General features: G+C 36.9%; 1 protein-coding gene across 1 annotated transcript in view; it reads right to left on the reverse strand.

Annotated features, from left to right (window-relative positions):
• arhgap10 (Rho GTPase activating protein 10) overlaps positions 1-22,997 on the reverse strand; it is a 121,889-nt gene that overhangs the window by 24,822 nt on the left and 74,070 nt on the right. The window contains exons 11-18 of the mRNA XM_067441357.1: positions 21,424-21,505; positions 21,089-21,128; positions 20,880-20,948; positions 20,452-20,526; positions 16,801-16,885; positions 16,126-16,184; positions 7,866-7,971; positions 5,158-5,317 (exon numbers count right to left, since the gene is read on the reverse strand). Of these exons, the coding sequence (XP_067297458.1) occupies positions 5,158-5,317; positions 7,866-7,971; positions 16,126-16,184; positions 16,801-16,885; positions 20,452-20,526; positions 20,880-20,948; positions 21,089-21,128; positions 21,424-21,505 (676 nt within the window). The remainder of the gene's footprint in view (positions 1-5,157; positions 5,318-7,865; positions 7,972-16,125; positions 16,185-16,800; positions 16,886-20,451; positions 20,527-20,879; positions 20,949-21,088; positions 21,129-21,423; positions 21,506-22,997) is intronic.

The following is a 22,997-nucleotide window of genomic DNA, read 5'->3' on the forward strand; positions in this document are numbered from 1 at the left end:
TTCTTCTTCATCACAATTAAAGTAACCTCTGCTTTTCGCCAGTCCCTTACAAGTTTCTCACTCACTTCAAACTTTCTTTCTTCTGTTGGGTTATGCAGTGAAGCGGGCACGAGCGAGTGCACGCGAGCAGGTGGTCGCATGCGCGCGCGGGTGCTCGCATGCGCGCGGCTCCAGCTCTGCCCTAATGCGACTTATAGTCCAGTGCGACTTATATATGTTTTTTTCCGCGTCATGACGCATTTTTTGACTAATGCGACTTATACTCCGGAGCGACTTATAGTCCGGAAAATACGGTATATAAATATATAATCACTAGGGCTGTAACGATATGCGATATGAAATCGCAATACGCAGGTCCACGAACCTGTATCGCGATGTGAGAAGGCAGAATCGCGACACACCCCTTCCAACTCCCAGAATTATCCTTCCTCTCCAGGTCCAACTTTTAAGTCAGCAGTATGGCAACATTTCAGCTACCCGGTGGAGAACAAGGATGGCAATCGTGTAGTTGACAAGACCCACACAATTTGCCGTAAGTGTTTCAAGAAGCTTCCCCAACCGGCTGGCAACGTGGTGTGAGCGTGGCGTTTCTGTTGCGTGTCATCCGCGGGGCGGCTGCGTGGCGTTTTCTCTTTCTTTGCACACCAGAAGCGTGTCTGACGCGGCGCTTCTGTTGGTATTGATGTACAGGAGGCCCTATACTTCATGTTAAATATATATTGCCTATTGATACCGCAAAGAAAACATCGGCAGTAGCCTATTGACCATACAGATATATGGTATTGACGGCAAAATAGGCTACAGAATACTGTACAGAATAAAACTGTTTTGTCCCCCCCATATCGAGGTTTGTATCGTACCGTGGGTCAAAAATCGTGATACGAACCGAATCGTGGGTTTGGTGTATCGTTACAGCCCTAATAATCACAATCTATGACAAAAATACTACTATAGATGGTGAATAAATTAGATTAGTAGATAATTCAGCAGCAAACGTTACAAAATCACAAGTGCACAATAATTGTATAAAATCTAAACATTTAGTGGGAAAAAATTAAGTAAATCATAAAAGTGAATAAGTGTAGCTGTAAATCTGGTAAAATGTCAGTCCCTCCAGTTTTTCGCGATCGCTGAATACAATGCAAAATCAGAAAAATGTCGCATTTTTTGCGATCCTGCAAAATTTGCCATTTCACCGCAAAGTAATCACAAAAAATGTATTTTCAATAACAAACAAAATAAATAAATAAATATATATCTAACTGAACTATCTCTAATTCATTTAAAGCTTAAATACATTGTTTTCATGAGGATTACAGACGTTGGGGTGCTTGCACAGTGTGTCTTTGTAAAAGCGAAAGTAAATCTTTCTCGCCTGCCATCTCGTCTCGCATAGGCCTAAGTGCCAGGACCGGACGAATTGATTACTCTAGATGGATGAATGACCAAATAAAAGTATGATATGCTCGATAACACTAAAAAAAGAGTTAATAAAAGCGTTGTATACCACGAACTCAATTTGTTCCTGACACACGGTGACGGACCAGACACGGATGTCAGACTGGCGGAGGATTGTTTGCCGGCTGTCAGTGCTCGCGAGTATACAGATCTGTTCTATATAGGCTTATGCCCTTGAACAATCATAATCAAATAGCCTACACACATTATTATGTCTAAATATCCGTCTTGGCAGTGTCGTGAGTGAATAGGTTTGGGAAGTGTGTCAGTATAGGCTATTGGGTCCGTGTATTATTGTAGGCAGTAATCTTTAAAGTGAAAGCAACCTAGGCTACCTATCAAATAACAACCACTGGAAAAAAATAAAATAAAATAACAGTAGCCTGACTTAAACGATAAAAAACAAAATGACTTAAAAAAGCATTTTTGTATTTATTTATCATTGCAGTTATTTGTCCTCATATCATTTGTTTATTAGTTCTTATTTTATTACTGGCTGTTTACTTGATTACCGTAATTAATTCTTTGAGAACTTTTTATATAGCCTAAGGCAATTGCTTATTGCTGTATTTACTTTTCCCAGATATTTCCCACCCTAAGTGATCATGTTATTAAAGCTAATAGTACACCACTGGCCTTTTTTGTAAGATACCAAAATAAACAAGATTTGTGCATTTTGTTTGTTCTATTGTTGTGTATGACTATTGTGCATCTAACATAATACATAATATGGTAAATGTGGTATCTTAATTATTTAAAAAAAAAAAAATCGCAAAATTTTTCACAAATTTCTGGAAATTACCTCCACAAATTCAGTCATATTGATCGCAAAAATCACAAAAAAATATTGTGAAATCCTGGAGGGACTGAAATGTTACACAAAATACATTCATGAAAAACAAGTAAATATATTTATAGAATAAAGGCCTATATACTAAGAAATTACATTTATTTTAAATGTATAGCACATCTTTTTAATGAGACAGCAACATATTATAGATAGGGTAGGACAAGAAAGGCTGTTAATAATTTCATAGCGCAAAAGTATTATAAAGCAAGGCTCCACAAAGCGCGTATGCGCATCCCGTGCACAGGATGTTGCGGTTGAAGCAACAGATTAGAATAAAACGCGAGTATGCACATCCCGTGCGCAGGATGATCCGCTTGAAGCAACACAGAGTTAGCGTGCTGCCCTCTGTCTGCATTGAGACGTTCAAAACACAAAGGGAAGATATATCGACCCGTAAAGTAACAACGTCATCAATGCAATATTTTATTAAGCCGTTTCTTTTAACAGTTTAACATTTCAGTTACTGTGTGAACAATACAATATCTAGTCCGGTGTTGTGATCTAACAGACAACCGGTAGAAAGGAACACGATTTACAGCAATCAACGCCAGCAAGATAAAATAATTTTATGAGAAACCATTACATTAGACCGTTATCTACAGATCAAGCATAATAACAGGAACAATAATCATCCTGCAGAGTTTCATCGTGTTGACTGCCGTAACCAAACGCGACACAGAGTTTAAAGATGAATGGAGAGAGACCCGAGTGTCGGATCCAATCCCGAGTATCGGATCGGTGCATCCCTAATCTTAAGTGAATTTTTTTAATGCACAATTTGTAGTAATTTATAATAAATTGAATGCTACACCTGCTTAGCATTTCTCATTCTCTATTGTTATTAAAATAACCTGAGCCACGTGGAAAACACATAGAACATATTCTTGTCTTTTCATAAAATTAAGGTTGAACCACTGTAGTCACATGGATGATTTTAACGATGTCTTTACTACGTTCCTGGGCCTTAAGAGTGGTAACAAAACAGCTGTCTATGGAGGGATCAGAGAGCTCTCTGATTTCATCAAATATATCTTAATTTATGTTGTGAAGATGTCTTATGGGTTTGGAATGACATGATGAGGGTGAGCAATTAATGGCAGGATTGTCATTTTTGGGTGAACTAATCCTTTAAAATGGGTAAATAAATAAACTTCACATTTCAGAATTTACCCTAAATACAAAGTGTTTGCAAGCTTAATTAACAGCAACGGGCATCAAAAGTCCTCTCATGAGAGTTAAGCCTAAATAAGGCACATTGCCCAGTCGATTGTGAAAAGTTCAAACCGACGTGCATTTGAATGAGTGGCAGCCGTTTAGTGACAACACAGGAAATGTTTTCATAATAGCGTCGGCTTCATTATAGTCACGCAGTGTTTACATACGAACACCAGACAGGCAGTGTGAGTGACAGAGGTTAACAGAAGTGTGGAAGTCTCGACAGGGATGAACAAAGGAATGAGGGAGCTGGTAGAAGGGCTAGAAATCTGATACCGTTGTGAAATTCTGCAGACGACAGCAAAGCCTGCTCTCTCTCTTTTTCCATCTCAGTCTTTGCCCAGTCCTCTCTCTCACTCTCTCAGACTTTCTTCCTCGTCTTTCTCCATCCAGCTCTGCCTCTCTCTTGTTACCCTCTCACCCCTCTCTCTCTCTTTGCCCTTAGTCTACACACTTTCCCCCCTCGTCTCTTCTTTGTCTCTCAACTTTTCGAACTACTCTTTCTATCTCTCCCTACAGATGGACCTGAATGCAAAACACTGTCTGTTGAGTGCATCTGGGGGTATCAGCAGTCTGGAGAGGAACTAATCAGTCTGCTGCTCTGCAGAGTCATTCCTTCTGAATCTCAACGCTTTGCCCACTTATTTAAACTTGCCTCAAAACAACATCAAGGTCATACGCAATATCATTTTGTCTAGAAATGCAGTATATCATACATTAATCTGCCCATCTTTGGAACTTTAGATGCTGCTTCAGAGTGCTTTTCAGAACACAAGAACTATTGACAAATGTTGAGCTTTTTTACATACCCTAAGAACACATACTGAAATGTGAGTATACTAATGTTGTAATAGGTAATAAAAAATAAATAAAAAATCATAATGTTAACAACACTTTACTTACATTTGCATGCATGTCTTTTAAAATTGTGTGATAAATAAAAAATTAAAAACAATCCTGTTGTTCTGTGAACATTTTATTAACCAAATTAAATTGTTTATTTTAAAGCTTTTGATTTTTAATAATAATAATAATAATAATAATAATTTTTTTTTAATTTCAGTCATTTAAAAAAAAAAAAAAATACGGCAAAAGTGATTAATAGATTGTAGTCTTTATTTGAATACGCAACTAAAATATGAGCATTGGTCACAACATTGCATATAAAATGAAAGCAATTCATCAGTCTGTTTTAAATGTAGGCTAAATAATTCAGAGATTATGAAATAATCTCACTCTTTCTCTCTTTGTCCCTCAGAATGAACCCTATTTTAGGATTAACCAGATTACTGTCATCAAAAGCCGATTAAATCAGTGTTTTAACCTGTATTTTAGTCAAATGAGTATGGTAGTCCAACTGTATTTGAGCCATTAGAAAGAGAAGCTAACTGAGCAGTGTCCAGTCAAAACACACATGGCTCCCCCTTCTGGCACTGAAGAGAAGCACAGTGAACTCTGCTTAGGCAATGCCTTATAGAAAAGTTTAAAAATCAAACAGTGAATCAAACATTTCAAACAGCTGTCTGTATTGTGAATCTCTCTGAGGTACTAGCTAGTGATCTGCAAAACCTAGACAACACTTTGGGCAGCTCACTGGTTTTGAGAAGAGGCCACTCATTAGAGAAAAGTCTCACCTTTTCATGCTGTTCTATGAGAATCTCCACCACAATGTTCTGGAACTTGAGGTCCATAATGGCTGCAACTGTTTCTTCCTGCGGCCTCATGAGTGTGGGGCCAAACACTACACCCAGGTTCGCCACTGTCATCAGGTTTTGTTTGCTGTTGGCAGCAACACTGAACACACACGCACATGCACACGCACACACACCAAGTTATGATCAAATGTCTTGAAAGAACATGAAAGATGAAACATGAAAGATATTACAGCACATTGTTTATTTTCAGGATATATAGAGAGTAAATTGAATTTATTCGCATTTGCATTATTTGTTTTGATTGTGAGATGCAGTTAACCTCCTATTATAAAGATTCCTTAGAGACACAATCTTCAGACTCACTGCCTTGCATCCTTGCTGGATTTACTCCGGTCGTGTAAATTATAGGCAAATTACAAAATAAGAGAGAGGTGGCCAAAAGCTATTACCCAAATGACTTTCATTAGGGAGGAGAGGGATGGCAGCATGTCAAAAACAAGAAATATTTGAAGGGTTTAAAAAAAAAAAAAAAGTTTTTATAAAGGCATTTCTTTTTACACTTTTTGACTATTAGCCTTGCAGTTGGAGAAGTTTTACACATTTACAGTAGGTAAATTTGTTAAACATCTGAAATCATAACCTTACCATCCTTTGGATGAGAAACCATTCCTTCTAAGGTCACATGAAAAACAGTCCAGTGCAGTTAAATACCTACTTCATTTGGATCATTTGACTCAGAAACGGGTGCGTTTTCTCTTTTTAGTTTAGTTTGGTTAATGTAAGCATATACTGAATGAACATGGTAATTAGATTCAGATTAAACAACAACACAAACAACAATATATGCTCCGAGACCACTTTGAGGAAACATTGGCCCTGTTTACGCCTGGTATTAATGACATACAATACTAATAATAAATCCTCCTGAATGGAATATTGTGTACCAGTTGTCATGACAACAGTGCGTAAGCATGAGCACCGCACCTGCTGACGGTTCGTATTAGTATTACAGGAATGCGCACAGAGTAACGGCCAAGCTCAGTGCTTTGACTGAATAATAGTTTATTTATTGTAAAACCTTATAGTATTCCTCCTGGACACTTTCCATATATGGCGTGTCTCACTGTATCATTGAGTCATACTTTTGTATAATTTTTGTAATGGTTTAACCTATCTACTGCCATTATAGGAAGGAGCGCGTGCAGGGCTATTTTTTAAATTTCTTTTTTTTTATTGTTCATGAAATACATAAAGAAAATTATACATAATACATACAGTGTGAGGAAAAACAAACTAGAAGAAAAAGCACAATAGACAACCGCTAAATAATGGAAAAAATAAATAAATAAATAAAATAAAAAATAATAAAATAAAAATAAAAAAAAAACAGACAAACAAACAAACACACAAGGTAGTGGAGAGAAACAACTTTTAGTTAGGATATGTATTTAGGGAATAGTTAGATGTTGTTTTAATTAAAAAAATATTAATTTGTCTTTCCCCCCAATTAGCAAATGTGACCCTGGACCACAAAAGCAGTCATACTTTTTACCCTTTCAATTTTTTTTTTACAGTATTTTTTATCAAACAAATGTAGCATTGCTGAGCATAAGAGACTCTTTTAGAAAAAATAAAAAGTAACATAACAAAAAAAGAATCTTACATACACTAAAGTTTTGAATGGCACTGTATATCCAATAGAGAGAGAAAAAAGAAGAAGCTGCATTTTCCCTGCAAATAGCTATGAATGACTACTTTGAGAAAACAGGTGACACTGTTTTGAAGATTCAGAAATGTCCCCATTTCAGAACAATGCAAACTAACAACAGCCCTGAAAATGCCAGTTTACCATTTTTAAAGAATGCACTTTGAAAAGATCTGTGCCATAGACAGACAGCAATTAATCACCTCTCGTATTCCATTTCAGATAACATGTCAACATTTGGCTTTTCCCTCTCCATCTCTGATGGGTGTGCAACTGCGCCAACTCCTAAAGCATTTTGCGAGGGCTGGAGTGGATGGAAGAGGAATTTAGTGGCGGATAACCTGAATTTAATTTCCAATTGCACATCATTGGCTGCCAGCAAATCCCACTCCATTTTTTAAGGAAAAGCGGCTGCCCAGTCACTGATTGCCGGAGGTTAGAGAGATTATGCGCTTATCTTCAATTTGCTTACATTCGCATAATATAAAAATATGAGGCCTGAGGTAAAGCCTTGTAATGGTAGCTATAACATTCTTTAGAAATATCTTACTGATTTAATCTCTAACAGAAAGCTGGTGCTTAACTCTCTACTCTTAGTGGGAAGTTGTTGGATTGAATGGTAAAGGGCAAAGGCTTGTTCTCTCGTAAAAAAAAAAAAAAAAAAAAAAAAGTTGATCTAGATAACAGCATGGAGACTATGAAAGTCAATGTGGAGTTGTCTTTGCTCAGCCTCTTCTCTACAGAGTGCTGTCTGCCTGTTTGCCCTGTTGCTCAGCAACAGAGGTAGTCTACTAGTGCTGCCTGCAAGAGGGGTGTGTGTTTGTGTAGTGAAGGTAAGCATGGAAGAGAGGGAGTAAGTTAGAAATAATGAGAGAGAAAAAAAGTGGCTGATGGCCGAGATAAGTAAAAGGTTGGAGAAAGAAGAGAGAGAATGTACACAAAAAAAATTGTGTATGCAGAAAAAAAAAAAGTTTTCACTCACTTGGCGAGATGCTTGGTAACCAGACTGAGCACTAATCTGTTCCTCTCTGGCAGTTTATGAACCAGACAGTGAATGGCCTGAACTCTAGATTCTGGACTAGCGCTCTCTGTGTAGATAAAGAAATAAATGCATTTTAGAAGACATCATTAAACATGTAGTATCACAATTTAAACTTTAAAATAAGAGTGATACGAGTTTTAAATTCAGCCCTTAATGTACCATCTATATCTGATCCATTAATTTCTTAAAGGGGTGGTAAAACACAATTTCACTTTTCTAATTTTAGCTAGTGTGTAATGTTGCTGTTCGAGCATGAACAACATCTGCAAAGTTAAAATGCTCAAGGGAGATATTGGCTTTTAAAGAAATCAATTTCTAAGGACTCCGAGAATATTAAAGGTGCCCTAGAATGATTTGAAACATTATGTTAAATTGTTCTCTGATATCTACATAGAGGGTATGTGGCTTATTTAAGGGGAAAATTGTCCAGATACAGTTTTACAGGTCCATTTACAACCCTATAAATTGTCCCTAGAATGTAATGCTCTGTTTTTGCCTCATTTGGAAGGGTCATGAATATTAATGTTGAGCTCTGCTCTGATTGGCTTATTTCAGCAGCTCACAGCTCAGAGCAGTTCAGTGAAGTGACTCCTGAGTCCTGACCATCCTGACACAACACAGACCAGCTAAATGACACACTTTAAGCAAAACATCTCAAACAAAAAAATTGATAAAATGCAGCTTACTTGTTTATGGGTGTTTTCAGATCATCCACGTGCGAGAAAGAGCTCGCGTTCATGCGGTTGCCAGATTTCAGTAATTAAATCCTCCAAACAGAGCTTTTCTGTGAAAAGAATTTGTATACTATCCAGTGTTTTACCTAAACATGTCCAATCTGGCAACCATATGCACGCTCTCTCTCTCTCGGGTGATCTGAAAACACCAATAAACAAGTAAGCTGCATTTGATCAATCTCCATTGACTATCGTTTTAACTTATATGTTGGAAAAGGTGATGTTTGCTAGAAGGATCGCGTGAACGATATGTAAGCAAAGTATCTACGGTTGTATTTTGTAATACAAAAAAATATTAACCTTTGTCATTAGACACACTACCGTAAATCCTCTAATATTGGCCTGTATTCCATTAGCTGCCGGGTCTCCAACATTGGCCGGCCTCGCTGTCACCGAAGGTAAATAAAGGCCGGTCTCTAACAGAACCAGGGACTTTAAAAAATCGCGTTGACATGGAAGAGAACCCATCCATCAGGCCGCAAGTAACGTTAAGACTTTTCAATTGCCTGCGTAAGGATGAGAACAGACGTGCAGCGGAACATGAGGAGGATGAATAGGAGCTGTACAATAATGAACTTGTTGTAGAGGCTGGGACGAGTGATGAGGAGTTTACAGGGAGAGATGAAGAGGAGGAGGAAACTGAGGAGGACGAGGATTAAACAGAATTGGAGGATTTTTTTTTTTTTTTACTTCAAACCAAACAAGACAGGAATGGTTAAACTTTGGAGCGCTAAGGTGTCTTTTGCCTTTTGTTATGAATCAATAACCTAATTATCACTGTGTATGGTGTTTACAATGCATTTCTGGTAGCCTATGCTTGCTATGTATTTGTTACCATATTTCTACACTGGAATTTAGCCTGAATTACTGGTATTTGTTGTTAGTGTTCTGAATGCATACCATAATGTTATGTTAAGGCCTGGACCGCGATGCGCTTGAGTAAAATAAAGGCCCGGGCCTATATTAGAGGACTTACGGTATTTAGTTTTGTATGGTACTTGGAGTATCCTATTGTTACTGTACTAGCATCTTGCGTCATCTAGCCAATACGGTCTCTTTAAGAAACTTTCAATTTAATCAGAAATTGTTTAAACAGCTAGTCAATAAGTGGATAAATTGTTTGCAGGATTATAGTTGCCCCTTTCTTCAGTTTAAGGCGCTGAGTGAAGCTTGCTTGAAATGGGCCAAACAAATGAACGATTTGTTGTGGTATCTGATTATAATAAACCTCAACCATGTGTCATGAGAGCCATTTTTGCTATCTTCGAGTGTCTTGTTTACCATCAGTAGATTCGGCTTGTTGGACAGATGCAAATGTTGGGGGGGTGCATACAAATGATCCCCAACACTTACGTCATGTTTGGGTTTATGTTGAGAAGCATTTTTTTTTTTCGTTGAGTTTTTGATTTACGAGATTTACATATGAAACAGGAGGCAATGGTGTTTGAAACGCACAGTATGTGATGTCAATGTACTGAACTCTTATTATTTCACTATGGCAAGGTTAAATACATTTTTCATTCTAGGGCACCTTTAAATAAGGGGGACGAGGCCATTTTTTACTGCTGTGGAGAAGAGTAGGCTAGAGTGTGCTAGGCAGTTAACGAATCAGAACACAGCTGGGCCAGCTAACCAATCTGAGCCCATTGCGTATTTTTTGAGGGACCGGCTTTATAGAACCAGGAAACTATCAGACCGTATTTAAAAGGAGAGACAGAGCAGTGTAAAATAAAGGTAAAATGTATGAAAAATAATGCAATTGTTTAAAAACGAAGCATGAACACGTTACAGTGCACCCCACAAACAATCAAGCCTTCGAAATAATGTGTTTTACCACCCCTTAGTCAAAAGACTGGACACACCTGGCTGAACTTGTTTCCATAAATGCATATGCTTACATGGCTTGGATTTAGTTTCGTAAACAAATATAAATTTCACCTATGTATAAATTATCTGAAATTTTAAGTTTTTTATTTTTATTTTATTTTTTTATGACATACATATTTAAATATTTAATTAGTAGAACCAAACAGTACAGGAAAAACGACCAGCATAGAAACTCTTAAAAAACAATTTAAAGAAGCATCCAATGATACTGTAAAGGGTCCAGGAAAATAATTAAAATAAAATGTTATATTTTTAATTTGTTCCAGCTTTTCTGTTGGTTTGAACATACCTGCCATACTTTTAATCCTTCTTGGTTTTGCTGTTTTATTAAGGCTGATTGTTTTATTTTTTAATTATTTATATACAGGAGTTGGACAATGAAACTGAAACACAATTTTTTAGACCACAATTATTTATTGGTATGGTGTAAAGCCTTCTTATGCAGTCAGACAGCTTCAGTGCATCTTTGGAATGATGGATACAAGTCCTTCACAGTGGCCAGAAGGATTTTGAGCCATTCCTCTTCCAGAACAGTGGGCACTGGGCAGGTCACTATGTGATGCTGGTGGAGGAAAATGTTTTCTTAAAATACCCTAAAGTGGCTCAAAAATATTCAGATATGGTGACTGTGCAGGTCATGGGAAATGCAATTGCAAATTCTTTTTAGGTGCAAATTCATTTTAAAGGGTTGATGAATAAAGAAATCAGCTTTGCCTTGAGCTTTTGATATATAAAAGGTCATGGTAATATAAAAATATCCTGTAAGATGCAGAGCTGAAAATGTCCTTGTTAGTCAAAGAAAAGCTTTTATAGACACCAGGCCCAGAAAACGTCATCGCGTGACCAAACGCCTCTACAACACGTCTAATTCAGTAGCCCCGCCCACCTACTCATGGAGCTGCGAAGAAGATAGCAAGATATTGTGCTGTGTCTGGTTGTGGAAAAACAGTCGCTGCATAAGCTTCCTTCGGATCCTAATATTAGGAATGTGTGGTTGAATTTTTAATGAAGTTCCAGCTCACATGGGGAAGACAATAGCCACATGTGCTGACTTTCAATCGCAATCATCTCAGAGCAGTTTGTCTGCCGCATCAGAAATGTCGACGCCGTCCTCTAAGCTGGAATGTGTTTGCGAATGCCATTGCCATAGGAACTCTCGGTTTTATAAAAGCTATTTATTTATTGCAAAGTGTAATCATCTCAGAAAAAAATAATTCTTCTGTCAGGCGCAGTTGAAGTAAAAAGTGCCTGGGACAAACGCTGTCAAGATGAGAGGGTGTAGCCGGGCTATGTCTGTCATTATGCCAACATTATCTTCATAACTTCTAACGAAATAAAAAGTTTACCCCTCAGAAAAATGTACTTTCCTCTCTACATTATAGCCTGCGTGTGAGCGTGGCGCGCGGTCAGTGGTGAAGGCACGTCACCTCATATAAGGACGCACACTGAAAAGTAATCGGGTTGGGTCGTTTACATGGTTACATTTTTTGTTTGATTGGTTAATGAAAAGGTTTATCCCACCCCTCTCAAACCCATTACAATTTCATTCGGTTTGGGCATTTTTATTCCGACTGAGGTGTTTCTATGGAGCATTTTCATTCGGATTGGACTTTTAAACCGATTACAGTGCTCCATGTAAATGCACCTAATGGCAGTGGCGTAACTTTGTCTTAAAAAGTGGGTGGGACATAAATTGCGTATCATATGCACACGAAAAACTGCGTACTATATGCACACCAAAGCTCATTTTGATGTATGAGGGGCACTCATACGTCAAAATGAGCTTTGGCGTGCATATGGTAGGCAGTTTTTCGGGGGGTTGCACTATATGCCGTATTAAGGGGGGTTGCATTGCTGATACAATGTTATATCAGATGTGAAATATGTACGTTGTGCCAAGAATTTTCACGTGAATAAAGGCATATAGATTTGCACACTTTGCTTATAATCCCTAGTCTAGTCTGTTAAACTTGTTAGAAGTTCTCGTTTCTAATCTGCCCTCGTAGCCTATTTTTTCTCTCATCAAAACCGAATATCATCAGTACATCAAGAGCAGGGACAATTTTTGTGCATTTTGCTTCGTGATCTGACCGGAACAAATAGAAAGTCTCTGCAACGGTGTTATAGCGTTAGATTAAAGCACTCGTGAAGACTGCATGAGCCGCGAGAGAAATCTGCACCACTGATAACAGCGGCAACGAGCGCCAGATCGCCTCTTATTTAACAAAAGAACAAAATGATAGTGCCTACTCTTCTAGTTAACCAGAGATGTTTATTAGTTAGGTTAATCCGTGAAGCAAGATGTTTTAAAAAAAGTGGTGGGGACATGTCCTACCCGTAAATTACACCTATGCCTAATGGTGTTCACTTCATTTCATTGCGGAATCCTTTGTAAACAAATCTCAGGTGATGGTGGATTTGCAGACATTTGAGATTAAAACGCAATGCTGTTTCTTCTATATTGGATCCGACAGGAATGTTGCAACAAACTTACGTGAGTAAAACGCATTTTTTAAATATGTAATAGTATTGCATTGTTATAGACCTTTCTGGTTATGTGTACGTGTCTTACAGAACATACCTTTAGCATGCTGGACTCAGACATGTATGGGCCAAAGGTCGCAAAGCTCAACGTCCCATTAGGCCTGTCACGATAACAAATTTTGGTGGACGATAAATTGGCCAAGAAATTATTGCGATAAATGATAATATTGTCGTTCTGAGACCATTTTCATCTAAAATAATGATAATGGCATAAAAATGCAGGTACACCTTTTCAAAGATCAATAAACTTTCATTTCTAAAGACTATTAAACACTAAAAATGGAAAACATTTTAAATAACCACAATAAATGAACAAAATAACCAAAAACAATAAAAGCAATGTTTGTCTGTTTAAAAAATGCATTTAAATAAGTACCAAAAATGATAAAAAAATGAATGAAAACTTCAACGGATGATTGTGTTTTAGGTGCATATTAGGGGCGGCACGGTTAACAAAACCCACGGTTCGGTTCGTAACGGTTTAAGGGTCACGGTTTTCCGTTCTGTACGGTTCTTGTTTTTTTTTTTCTTTCTTTTAATCGAGAAATGTACTTCAGCATATGATATATTAATTATCCACGATTTTATTTATCGATTGATTTATCCAGTATTATTTTTTTATTTTTTTTATCATAGCCTAATCATGCACAAACTGAACTTCTCTGAGGAAAGTGATGACATTGATGACATGCTTTTCATTTATTTGGCAAAAAAAGGAGAATGTGTATTGCTATCTCTACAGGAACTTATGTGCCTTTTTAGCACACAAAGATTGAACTGAAGAATTAACTTGCGTTTATCAAACTTCAGTGTAGCTTTAAGCCTCGTTTATACACGACAGGTCCGCTCGTGCGGCAAAAATGACGTCGACGCGGAGTGTACAAGTACAAGTCCATTATACGGAAATTTCGTAACTTTGCGTGTGGTTCCGCAACTGAAGAGCCATGAGTTCCAGACGAATCTGCTGGACGAGAATGACGTCTCATCACGCCGCACCCGGTCTGCGCGTCAAGTATAAACACCTCCCCAAGCGGGCGAGGCGGGCGCAGTCAACGAGAGAGACGAGGAAAACAAAAAAAGCCTGCAAATGGAAATTATCGCGGCCGGAAAAATTATCAAGCTCATTTTTTTATCTTGCGTTTAATTGATTTATCGACTATGGCGACAGGCCTACGTCCCGTGGCTGTGTGTTTTCCAGATGGGCTACCAAAACAGAAGCCCATTAACAAGACAATGAATCTTGTAATATTCCTTTCTTGTTCAGCGGTGTTCTCTTGACTTGAGATTTGAAGGGCGCGTGCACGTGTGTGAGTGTGTGCGCGCAGTTCACACCTATAGCGACCGATCGGGTCAAATCAATAGCGTGTGGATGAGAAAGAAATCAATGTGTTTGTTTGATAAAGACGTTTATTCCGGTAGGCATTTTCAAAACAACCCCTCCCTCATGTGAACTGAACTGACAGGGCCATAGATATGACAGGGGAGAAGAAGCTCATTAAATATGCTAATCTTATCCAATCCTAGCCGTGGGCGTTTACTCCCAAGTCTCCAGTGCGCCAAGGCCATCAAAACCCAGCGTTCAGGAGAGAGCTTCAAAACCAGTGTAGAAAATAGCCTACTACTTATTAGTTATGATGTTTTTGAATGTAAAAACCATACGAACATCATTAGTTGACCTCAGACAACAGTATGAAATAAAAATAAAAAAGCCAGTTCATAACACGCTCATCAAATCATTCTTCATTCATTCACGTTCAATCAAAAGTCCTGCTTTGTATATTGGTGCATTATCATGCATGTGAAACATGTCACCCCCTTTAGGGTCCTCCAAAATGGTTAGATATGTGGGAAACATATCCGTCCAACGGATGAGGGAAAGACATTAAGGTGGACTCAGAGAACAATAAACGTTTCGAATTGTTCACAGCCCAAGATTTGCACTCTTGGCACCATTGAAACCAACCTTTGTCATTGGCATTTGCCTTTCATACAGCTTCCTCTTGCATCGACAAACAATACGACAAATACACTACCCTACTATAACTCTCGATTCACCACAAAGACTTGCTGTCCTGGTCACAGATGAGCCAGTGAGATGCCAACCATTTTTCCTCTTTTGAACTCTGATATGTCTCCCATTATGTTGTGTGGATTGCAACATTTTAACATTTCAACAGCTGTGCTATTGCTCTGCTAATTCAACCTTGACACTCTGCTCGTACTGACAGAATGTAAAATCAGTGAAGATTGGCCACCAGGCCTCATATACAGTAGGCCTGAGACCTCCAGTGGTATTGGCCAGTGTTTCACTTTCATTTTCCAAACCCTATACTACTATATATTTTTTTATTAATATTTTAAATTAGCTTTATTTATTTTTTTAAATTTAAATATAAATATTAAATGTTGATTTTCATTTTGATGTTTTGTTTTTAATTACATAATTTAGTCATGTGCTTTTGTATTTGTATTAGTTGTTGTTATATTAAGCTTTAATTTATTTTCATTTCAGTCTTTAGTAATTTAATACTTCAACTTAAACTGAACTAAATGAAAAAGGTAATTTTATTAGCTTTTCATCTAATATTTATATTTTATTTTATTTCAGCTGTATAGATACATTTTAATAGTTTTAGTTAACAATAACAAAACTGGGTGTAAATATATTGGCCAAAGTGGAGTACTGGCTAAATGTTGCTCCAGGGGCACCTGAATACAATAAATCCCTGTGCCCCTGTCAAAAGCTAAGTAACTAGCATGTTATTAGGCCTGCCACTACTGACACCTACCATAACCTATGCGAAAACCTTCTGAGGACAACCATATTTTGGCGATGTAATTTTCATATTCCAAATGCCCTTCAATGGAATTTAATTCAGTACTTTTGACAAGCATTTACACCCCCCCCCCCCCCCAGAGTTTCACAAATTATAAGCTCTTTTCTCACCCACGAACATATTCTAATTTTATGGCATTTGTCAAGTAATTGATTGAGTATTGCTTGATTATTGTCTAAGCAAGGACAAAGACCTTACTTGCAGGGACGATGAACTCCTTATACAGCTCGTATGTCATTAGTGGCTCTGGAAGGCTCCTTGAGAGAGAGGGAGAGATTTATCGGCTTTATTGGGCATTATTATATATACAACACAATGATTAATGTGGCTGATCACTGCAAGAAATTAGATAAGCACACAAACACACACACACTGTGATATTCAAGTTCATCTGAAGGTACTTTCGCTCAGTATCTGGCACACATCCCAGCACCGTTAACCCAAAATGAGCACAGCGCACCAATATCATTCATACTTGTAGTGTAGTACAAAGAAAAAACACACATACAACACTTCTGCTGCTGCGTTACAAAATCTGCCTTGTGCCATTCCATTGTTATGCATCAATGAAATGAATTGAAAGCGTGTTGAAACATATATTTTGTCAGTGAAAGGAATGTCCCATTATGAAATTCATAAAACTATGACATTTCACATGGACACAATTATCCTGGATACTTTTATTTGTGATTTAACTCAATTTATAAATGAAAAGGCCCACAAGTTTCCACAAGTGAGTGGCTTAAGGCTGAATGGACATGGTGCAGTCCTATTCTGTCAAATTAAAATCAGTACATTTAGGGAAGGGATATCGGAACTATGCTGCATTTATTATGTGCAAACAGAAACATAATGTAGAAAGTACAAACTTACCTGAGGTAAAGCTTTAAAGCACTGGTGATGGTTTTGACATCCCAGTCCTCACTGGCTGCTAAATCGATTTCATTGCTCTTCTCATCTACAGATCACAAATCAATAAAGAATTTTAGTTCAAATATTTTTTATTTCGGACACAAAAATAGTCAGTAAGATTATTTAATGTTTTTGAATTGTCTTGTATGACCACCAAAGCTGCATTTTTATGGCTGCATAGTAAAAGTTGTGCAAATAGGGTTTTTTTTTTCTTCAGCAGCCTTTACTCCAGTCTTTAGTGTCACGAGAGTCTTCAGAAATCATTCTATGCATGCTGATTAACATAAATAAATGTCCATTTTATCAATATTAAAAACAGTTGTGCTGCTTAATATGTTTGTGGAAACCGTGATAATATATTTTTTTTTTATCTTTGATAAATAGAAAGTTCAAAAGAACTGCATGTATTTGAAATATAATTTCGTAACATTATAAATGCTGAATAAAATTGTTCATTTTAAACTCTTAAATTTGTCAACGGTTGTGCATTCTTAAAAGTTTGGGACAACAGTAAAAAGGTAGAATCAAAGTGAACATAAAACACATAAAAACTAGCAGAAATAAATGATGAAATATTTCTGAGCAGTATCAGTATAGATAAAGTACAATGAGAAAGATAAAGAAAGTGAGACAGAGAAAGGGCTGAGTTCAGGGTACAGATGATATGAGGGCCAGATATCTGGAGAACTGATTAATTCAGTTAATTTCTCTTTCTCAGTTTGAGGTAGTATCACTGGTCACATATGGATTTATGCATCTGTAAATACTTTCCCACTAGGAGGTTGGACAAAGAGTATACAAATGTGGGATGTGAAAAAGTTTCTGCTTTAATTTTGTAACTGGCTGAATTATTCAAATGTGTAAAAGCCCAAAGCACTGACAATCACTTCTCTGTCTTGCTGTTACCATGGCGATGTCTGAGTATTTTTATATAACACAGTAGATGATCAAAAATGTCTAAGGTCACTTATGTACATTTAAGGCATTTAGGTAAATTCATAATCAATCAAACCTGAGCGACAGATGAACCATTTTGTGCTATTTGCAAAGGCATATAGAAATATTCTCCGTCTTAAACTGCAAGTCTGAAGGTATTCAGTCAAGTTCCTGAATTCATCCTGCTCCAACCTGTCTCCAACTATTTACATTTTATAATGTAGTCTGCTGTTGACGGCAAAAACAGCAAACAGGAGATTGAGAGATGCATTCTCTCTTTCCCAGTTCTTCTCTTTTAAAACACTGTTGTTCAATACTCAGCTCAACCCTCAGACAGCCTGGAATACACAAAACTCGAAACTACTGTTAAAAAGTTTGGAGTAAAACAATTTTTTTTTAATGTTTTTAAAATAAGTTTTGCAGAAGTATACTTGATCAAAAATACAGCAAAAACTGTAATACTGTGAAATATTGCTGAAAAATTAAACTTTTAATTTTAATATATTTTATGGAATTTATTACAGTGATGGCAAAGCTGAATTTTCAGCAGCCATTAATCCAGGGCTCAAGAAACTGGTTTAATGCACACTAAACATTTCTTCTTCTTCTTCTTCTTCTTCTTCTTCTTCTTCTTCTTCTTCTTCTTCTTCTTCTTCTTCTTCTTCTTAATGTTGAAAACAGTTGTGCTACTTAATCTTTTTAGTTGTGATCATTTTAAACTAGAAGTTGCTATAAGATTGATCATGCTCTGCATTTGCGATTAATAAATCATAAATAAGTCGCATGGCCTCTCATGACACTACATGAATATTCAACCAGTGCTCCTGTGAGCATACTAGATTCTTAAGTTTTGCAAACACATCACGATATATGTCATAGCAGATATCCGTTTCATCTTCACAGTAAATTTGCATTCTACCGACATGTGAATACAATATATTGTATGCTCATCTTGCGAAAGAGTCTGCCAGGAAAACAATTATAGATATTGATATTGGCATACAGGCCATATGATTATATATTGGTGTTGAAACGATTCATCTGGATACTAACACATGGCAGTATGTTTCATTTTTCTTTGTAAAGGTTCACTTAATCCTACATCATAAAAAAATAATAATAATTCATAATGGACCATTCTATGTGATAGTCCACCCACCCACAAATTCTGGCATCATTTACTCCTCCTTTCATGCATTCTGACATTCGGAGCAGGAACAGGCGAAACCACAGGCGAAAGGTGAGTGAAACGAAATCAAATGTCTGTGTTTTGTTGGCAATCGCACAGAAGTCTAAACAACACAAACCTATAGTGATTCGAAAGTTATCTAGGGATAATGCAATGACGTGTGTGTGTGTGTGTGCACTGTAAAAAATTATATCTTCAATAAGTTATGACAACATATGTTTTTACATTGTTTTAACTCATCAAAATGAGTTAAGCAAGGTTAAACGTGTTTTTATAAGTTATACAAGATGCAACTCATTTTTTAAAGTCAGTTTAACATAATTTAAGTTGAAATAACTTAAATATCCAGTCAATTGTACTGCAAAAGTTCAAAAAATGCCTTTTTTGTGTGTGTGTGTGCACTTGTCTCCGCCCACTGCACGCCTGCATGAGCTCAGCTGTTTTTGGAAAGAATCGATACAACATAACTGTCTTTTATAAATGTGATAAAACTAAAGTCTATTTAGAGATATAAAATATATCCAATACTACTCTATAGGCATTCAATACAAACATGAGATTGGCAGAAATTGTGTGTCATGTACCTTTAACAGTTAATTAAACAGTTTCAGTTTCTAATTCACTTCCATTGTATGGACAAAAAATATTTTTGGCTGAACTGTACCTTTTAATAAAGAGAATGAGTAGACATAATCCAGCAACGGTAGAACCCGTTAAATGACAGTGCTCTGTATTTGAAAACAAGATGGATAGCTGTTTGTGCTCTGGAGATTTGGCAGGTTTTAAGTTCATGAACCAACTACAAGAGCTCAGGCTGTTCTCAGATGGGGACAGTGGATCCGTATAGTGTGTTAATGGCTATTAGACTTTGGAGTGGCTGAGTTCGTGTAGCAGCAGGGGCTCAGGCAGGCTGCCGACTCGACACAGCGTTTAGCATTCAGAGCAGAGAGATGCCGGCTCATGCTACGACTGCAGGACAGAGAGCGCGAAAGAAAGTGCAAAAAGAAAAAAGAAAGGAGCGCAAGAGAGATGATGACATTGCGTGAGAGTGTGATAAAATCGTGTTGGGTTTTTGGGATAGGTGAAATAGAATAGAGAGAGATAGAGAGAGAGAGAGAGATAGAAAGATAGAGAGAGAGAGATAGAAAGATAGAGAGAGAGAGAGAGAGAGAGAGAGAGAGAGAGAGAGAGAGAGAGAGAGAGAGAGAGATAGAGATAGAGATAGAGATAGAGAGATAGAGAGAGAGAGAGAGAGAGAGAGAGAGAGAGAGAGAGAGAGAGAGATGGCCTGCCTGCAGAGTAATGGAGTCAGGTGTCACATAAAGGACAGGACAAAGGGACATACAGACAGACACCAGACAAGATGAATGTCTGAATGCCAATGAGACTCAATAGGACACAGGCTCTAGATACACTTATAGGGCTTCAAAGGAAATCACGTACACCTGAGCAACAATAACAGACCATTCAAATAAGGCTTAACTTACCAATCATTAAACAGAGAAGCTTCTGTACTTTTGAACTGACTCCAACCACTCTGTACAGACCCTGATCATTAATACCTGCAAAATAAAAATACAAATAAAAAAACAATAGCAGTCAGGTACTATATACCCATCGCAGGTGATCTGGAAAACTACATACAAGCACACTAAGCTTTTCCTGTATTATCCTGAATAAAGCACAACAGGTTGTTGGTTTGGGCTGAGAAAAACTGCTAGATCATTCTGCTCTCTAGTGTTCAGAGGGTCTTACTACATTATGTGAACTATTGAAGGTTTTAGCAGATGAGTCTTCCTTTGTTGATAGACACTACACCGTAAATAATGTCTGATATCTTTTTATATGCATTATAATATGGTGTTATTTAATTTTCTATATAGTTTTCATATATTAAAACATTACTGGTACTTACCTCTGGCTTCAATGGCATTTATTGAATTTTTCACAAAGCTTATTCCCACGTCATCCAACTGGGCATCAACTATGGAATACACAAATATCATCAATATCTTCCCAATATATGTACCAGCAATAAATACAAGCATACACGTTTTTTAAAGGCAAACTTTAGAACTTTTTAGCTGTAAAAAGTAGCTCTGATATTAATTTGAGTTCACTCACTTCCTCTTTCTCTTGAATGTGTCCGGTTGAGATATTGCATCTGTGCGTGTGAGATAAACATCAGAAAACAGAAACCAGAGCAGCACGAAACACATTACACCAAACAGAACAGAATTTATATACCAAACAAGAGACTATTACTGATCATTAAAATGCTTTGATGTACACACTACCATTCAAAAGTTTGAGTGAGTTTTTTTTTTATACTGTAGACTGCAGGCTTATTTGAAAAATACAGCAAAAGCAGTACTATTCTGCAATAATATTACATTTTAATCAGGTAATTATTTTGACTGAATATAGCTGTAGGGAGTTAAAGTGAAGGATTGACACACCGGCTCCTTTCCTCCCATTGCATGCATCCAGAATCTGTGGTCATCTTCTGACAGAGCCTGAACTGTCAGCACTGTGCCTGGTCTAGAAACAAACAAACAACCACACAAACTTAGTTTGATACTATATACAAAACTACTACGGAACACAATTACTGGTCTTATGGTGCATGTTTAATGTCTATGTAATAACTGTGAAGTGTCTTTCCATTTCATGTTTCTATTATGTGAAGGTTGTGCCTCTGCATCTGAAACCAAGTCATGTTGAGGGCACACGCTTTGAGGTTAATGAAGAGAATAAAAGTCACCGTATGAGTACAAACAGACCAGCCCCTTCTTCAGTAAGGGCTATCTTTGCATACATGAGTAAAGTACACATGCAGCTTTTATGGTGCAAATCTGCGGTGTCCATTACTTTTTATTTTTATTAAACATCCAATTAATTTGAAATGGACCTACATGCCTACATTTTATTCGATTTTTTTAAAATATCCTTTTTACTTTTGCATTTTTTCATTTGGAAACATTCTGAGGTGCTATTCATAAGATTCCACTAACCAGCCTCATGATGCACACGATTAGCATTCATCATACACTCTGTCCGGGTAAGCTTTGGCTTTGATTAATGAGGGCTTTGAGTGTATCCTGGATGATCAAAATATTTTGATTTCCCTTATCCTCTGACAGATGAGATGCAGTGTCATTTATCTCACAATCATGTTAAACCCAGTAGTTTCAGAGGGTTTTATGGTTCTGTTGTTGTTGTTTTTTGTCTTGTTTATCATCATCTCAAGTTAAATGTATAAACCCTAATGATCAAAAATGACATTTTGTTGGATTTGTTCTCAAAAGGGGTCATACAAAGCATTTTCAGATCTTGATATTATTTTTCTGGCGGTTAGCTTATGAAGTAGAAAACAAAATTGCATTAAAAAATATGTATTTGAAAAAAATAATAATAATTCCATCATAATTCTCACTGTCACAAAACACTTATTGGCGAGCTTCACACCATACCCACACCCTCCCCCGCAGCATGTGTAACGTGTTTTGATGGTCGAGATGACCAGCGCTTCAATAATGTCATATTTGCCCGAGTCATATATATATATATATATATATATATATATATATATATATATATATATATATATATATATATATATATATATATATATATATATATATATATATATATATATATATATAAATTCCAAGAGAACCACTACTATTTCTTTAGAAGACAAAATAATTGCCACTGCTATAGTTTTAAATGCAAGATATTTAGAAAACCTGGCAGCTTTTTGAGAATAAAAAAAAAGAAAAGAGTCCATTGTGAAATGACATGAACAAACAGAAAATAGTCTCTTTTATTTACTCAGGCCCACTGTTAAATTAAACAAAAAACATGCATTTCTAAGAGCTTGATCTCTTGGAAGGGTATGTATAGTTTTATAGTTTTGGAGGTGCAGTTTGTCTACATCCAGAGATAATTATTTTAGTCAACAGCACTACTACTCTTGTAATCGGTGGAAAGACATGAAAGTTATTAAGAGCAATTCCTTGATTTCCATACC

Source organism: Pseudorasbora parva, chromosome 4 (assembly GCF_024679245.1).
Source record: "Pseudorasbora parva isolate DD20220531a chromosome 4, ASM2467924v1, whole genome shotgun sequence".
Classification (NCBI taxonomy): domain Eukaryota; kingdom Metazoa; phylum Chordata; class Actinopteri; order Cypriniformes; family Gobionidae; genus Pseudorasbora; species Pseudorasbora parva.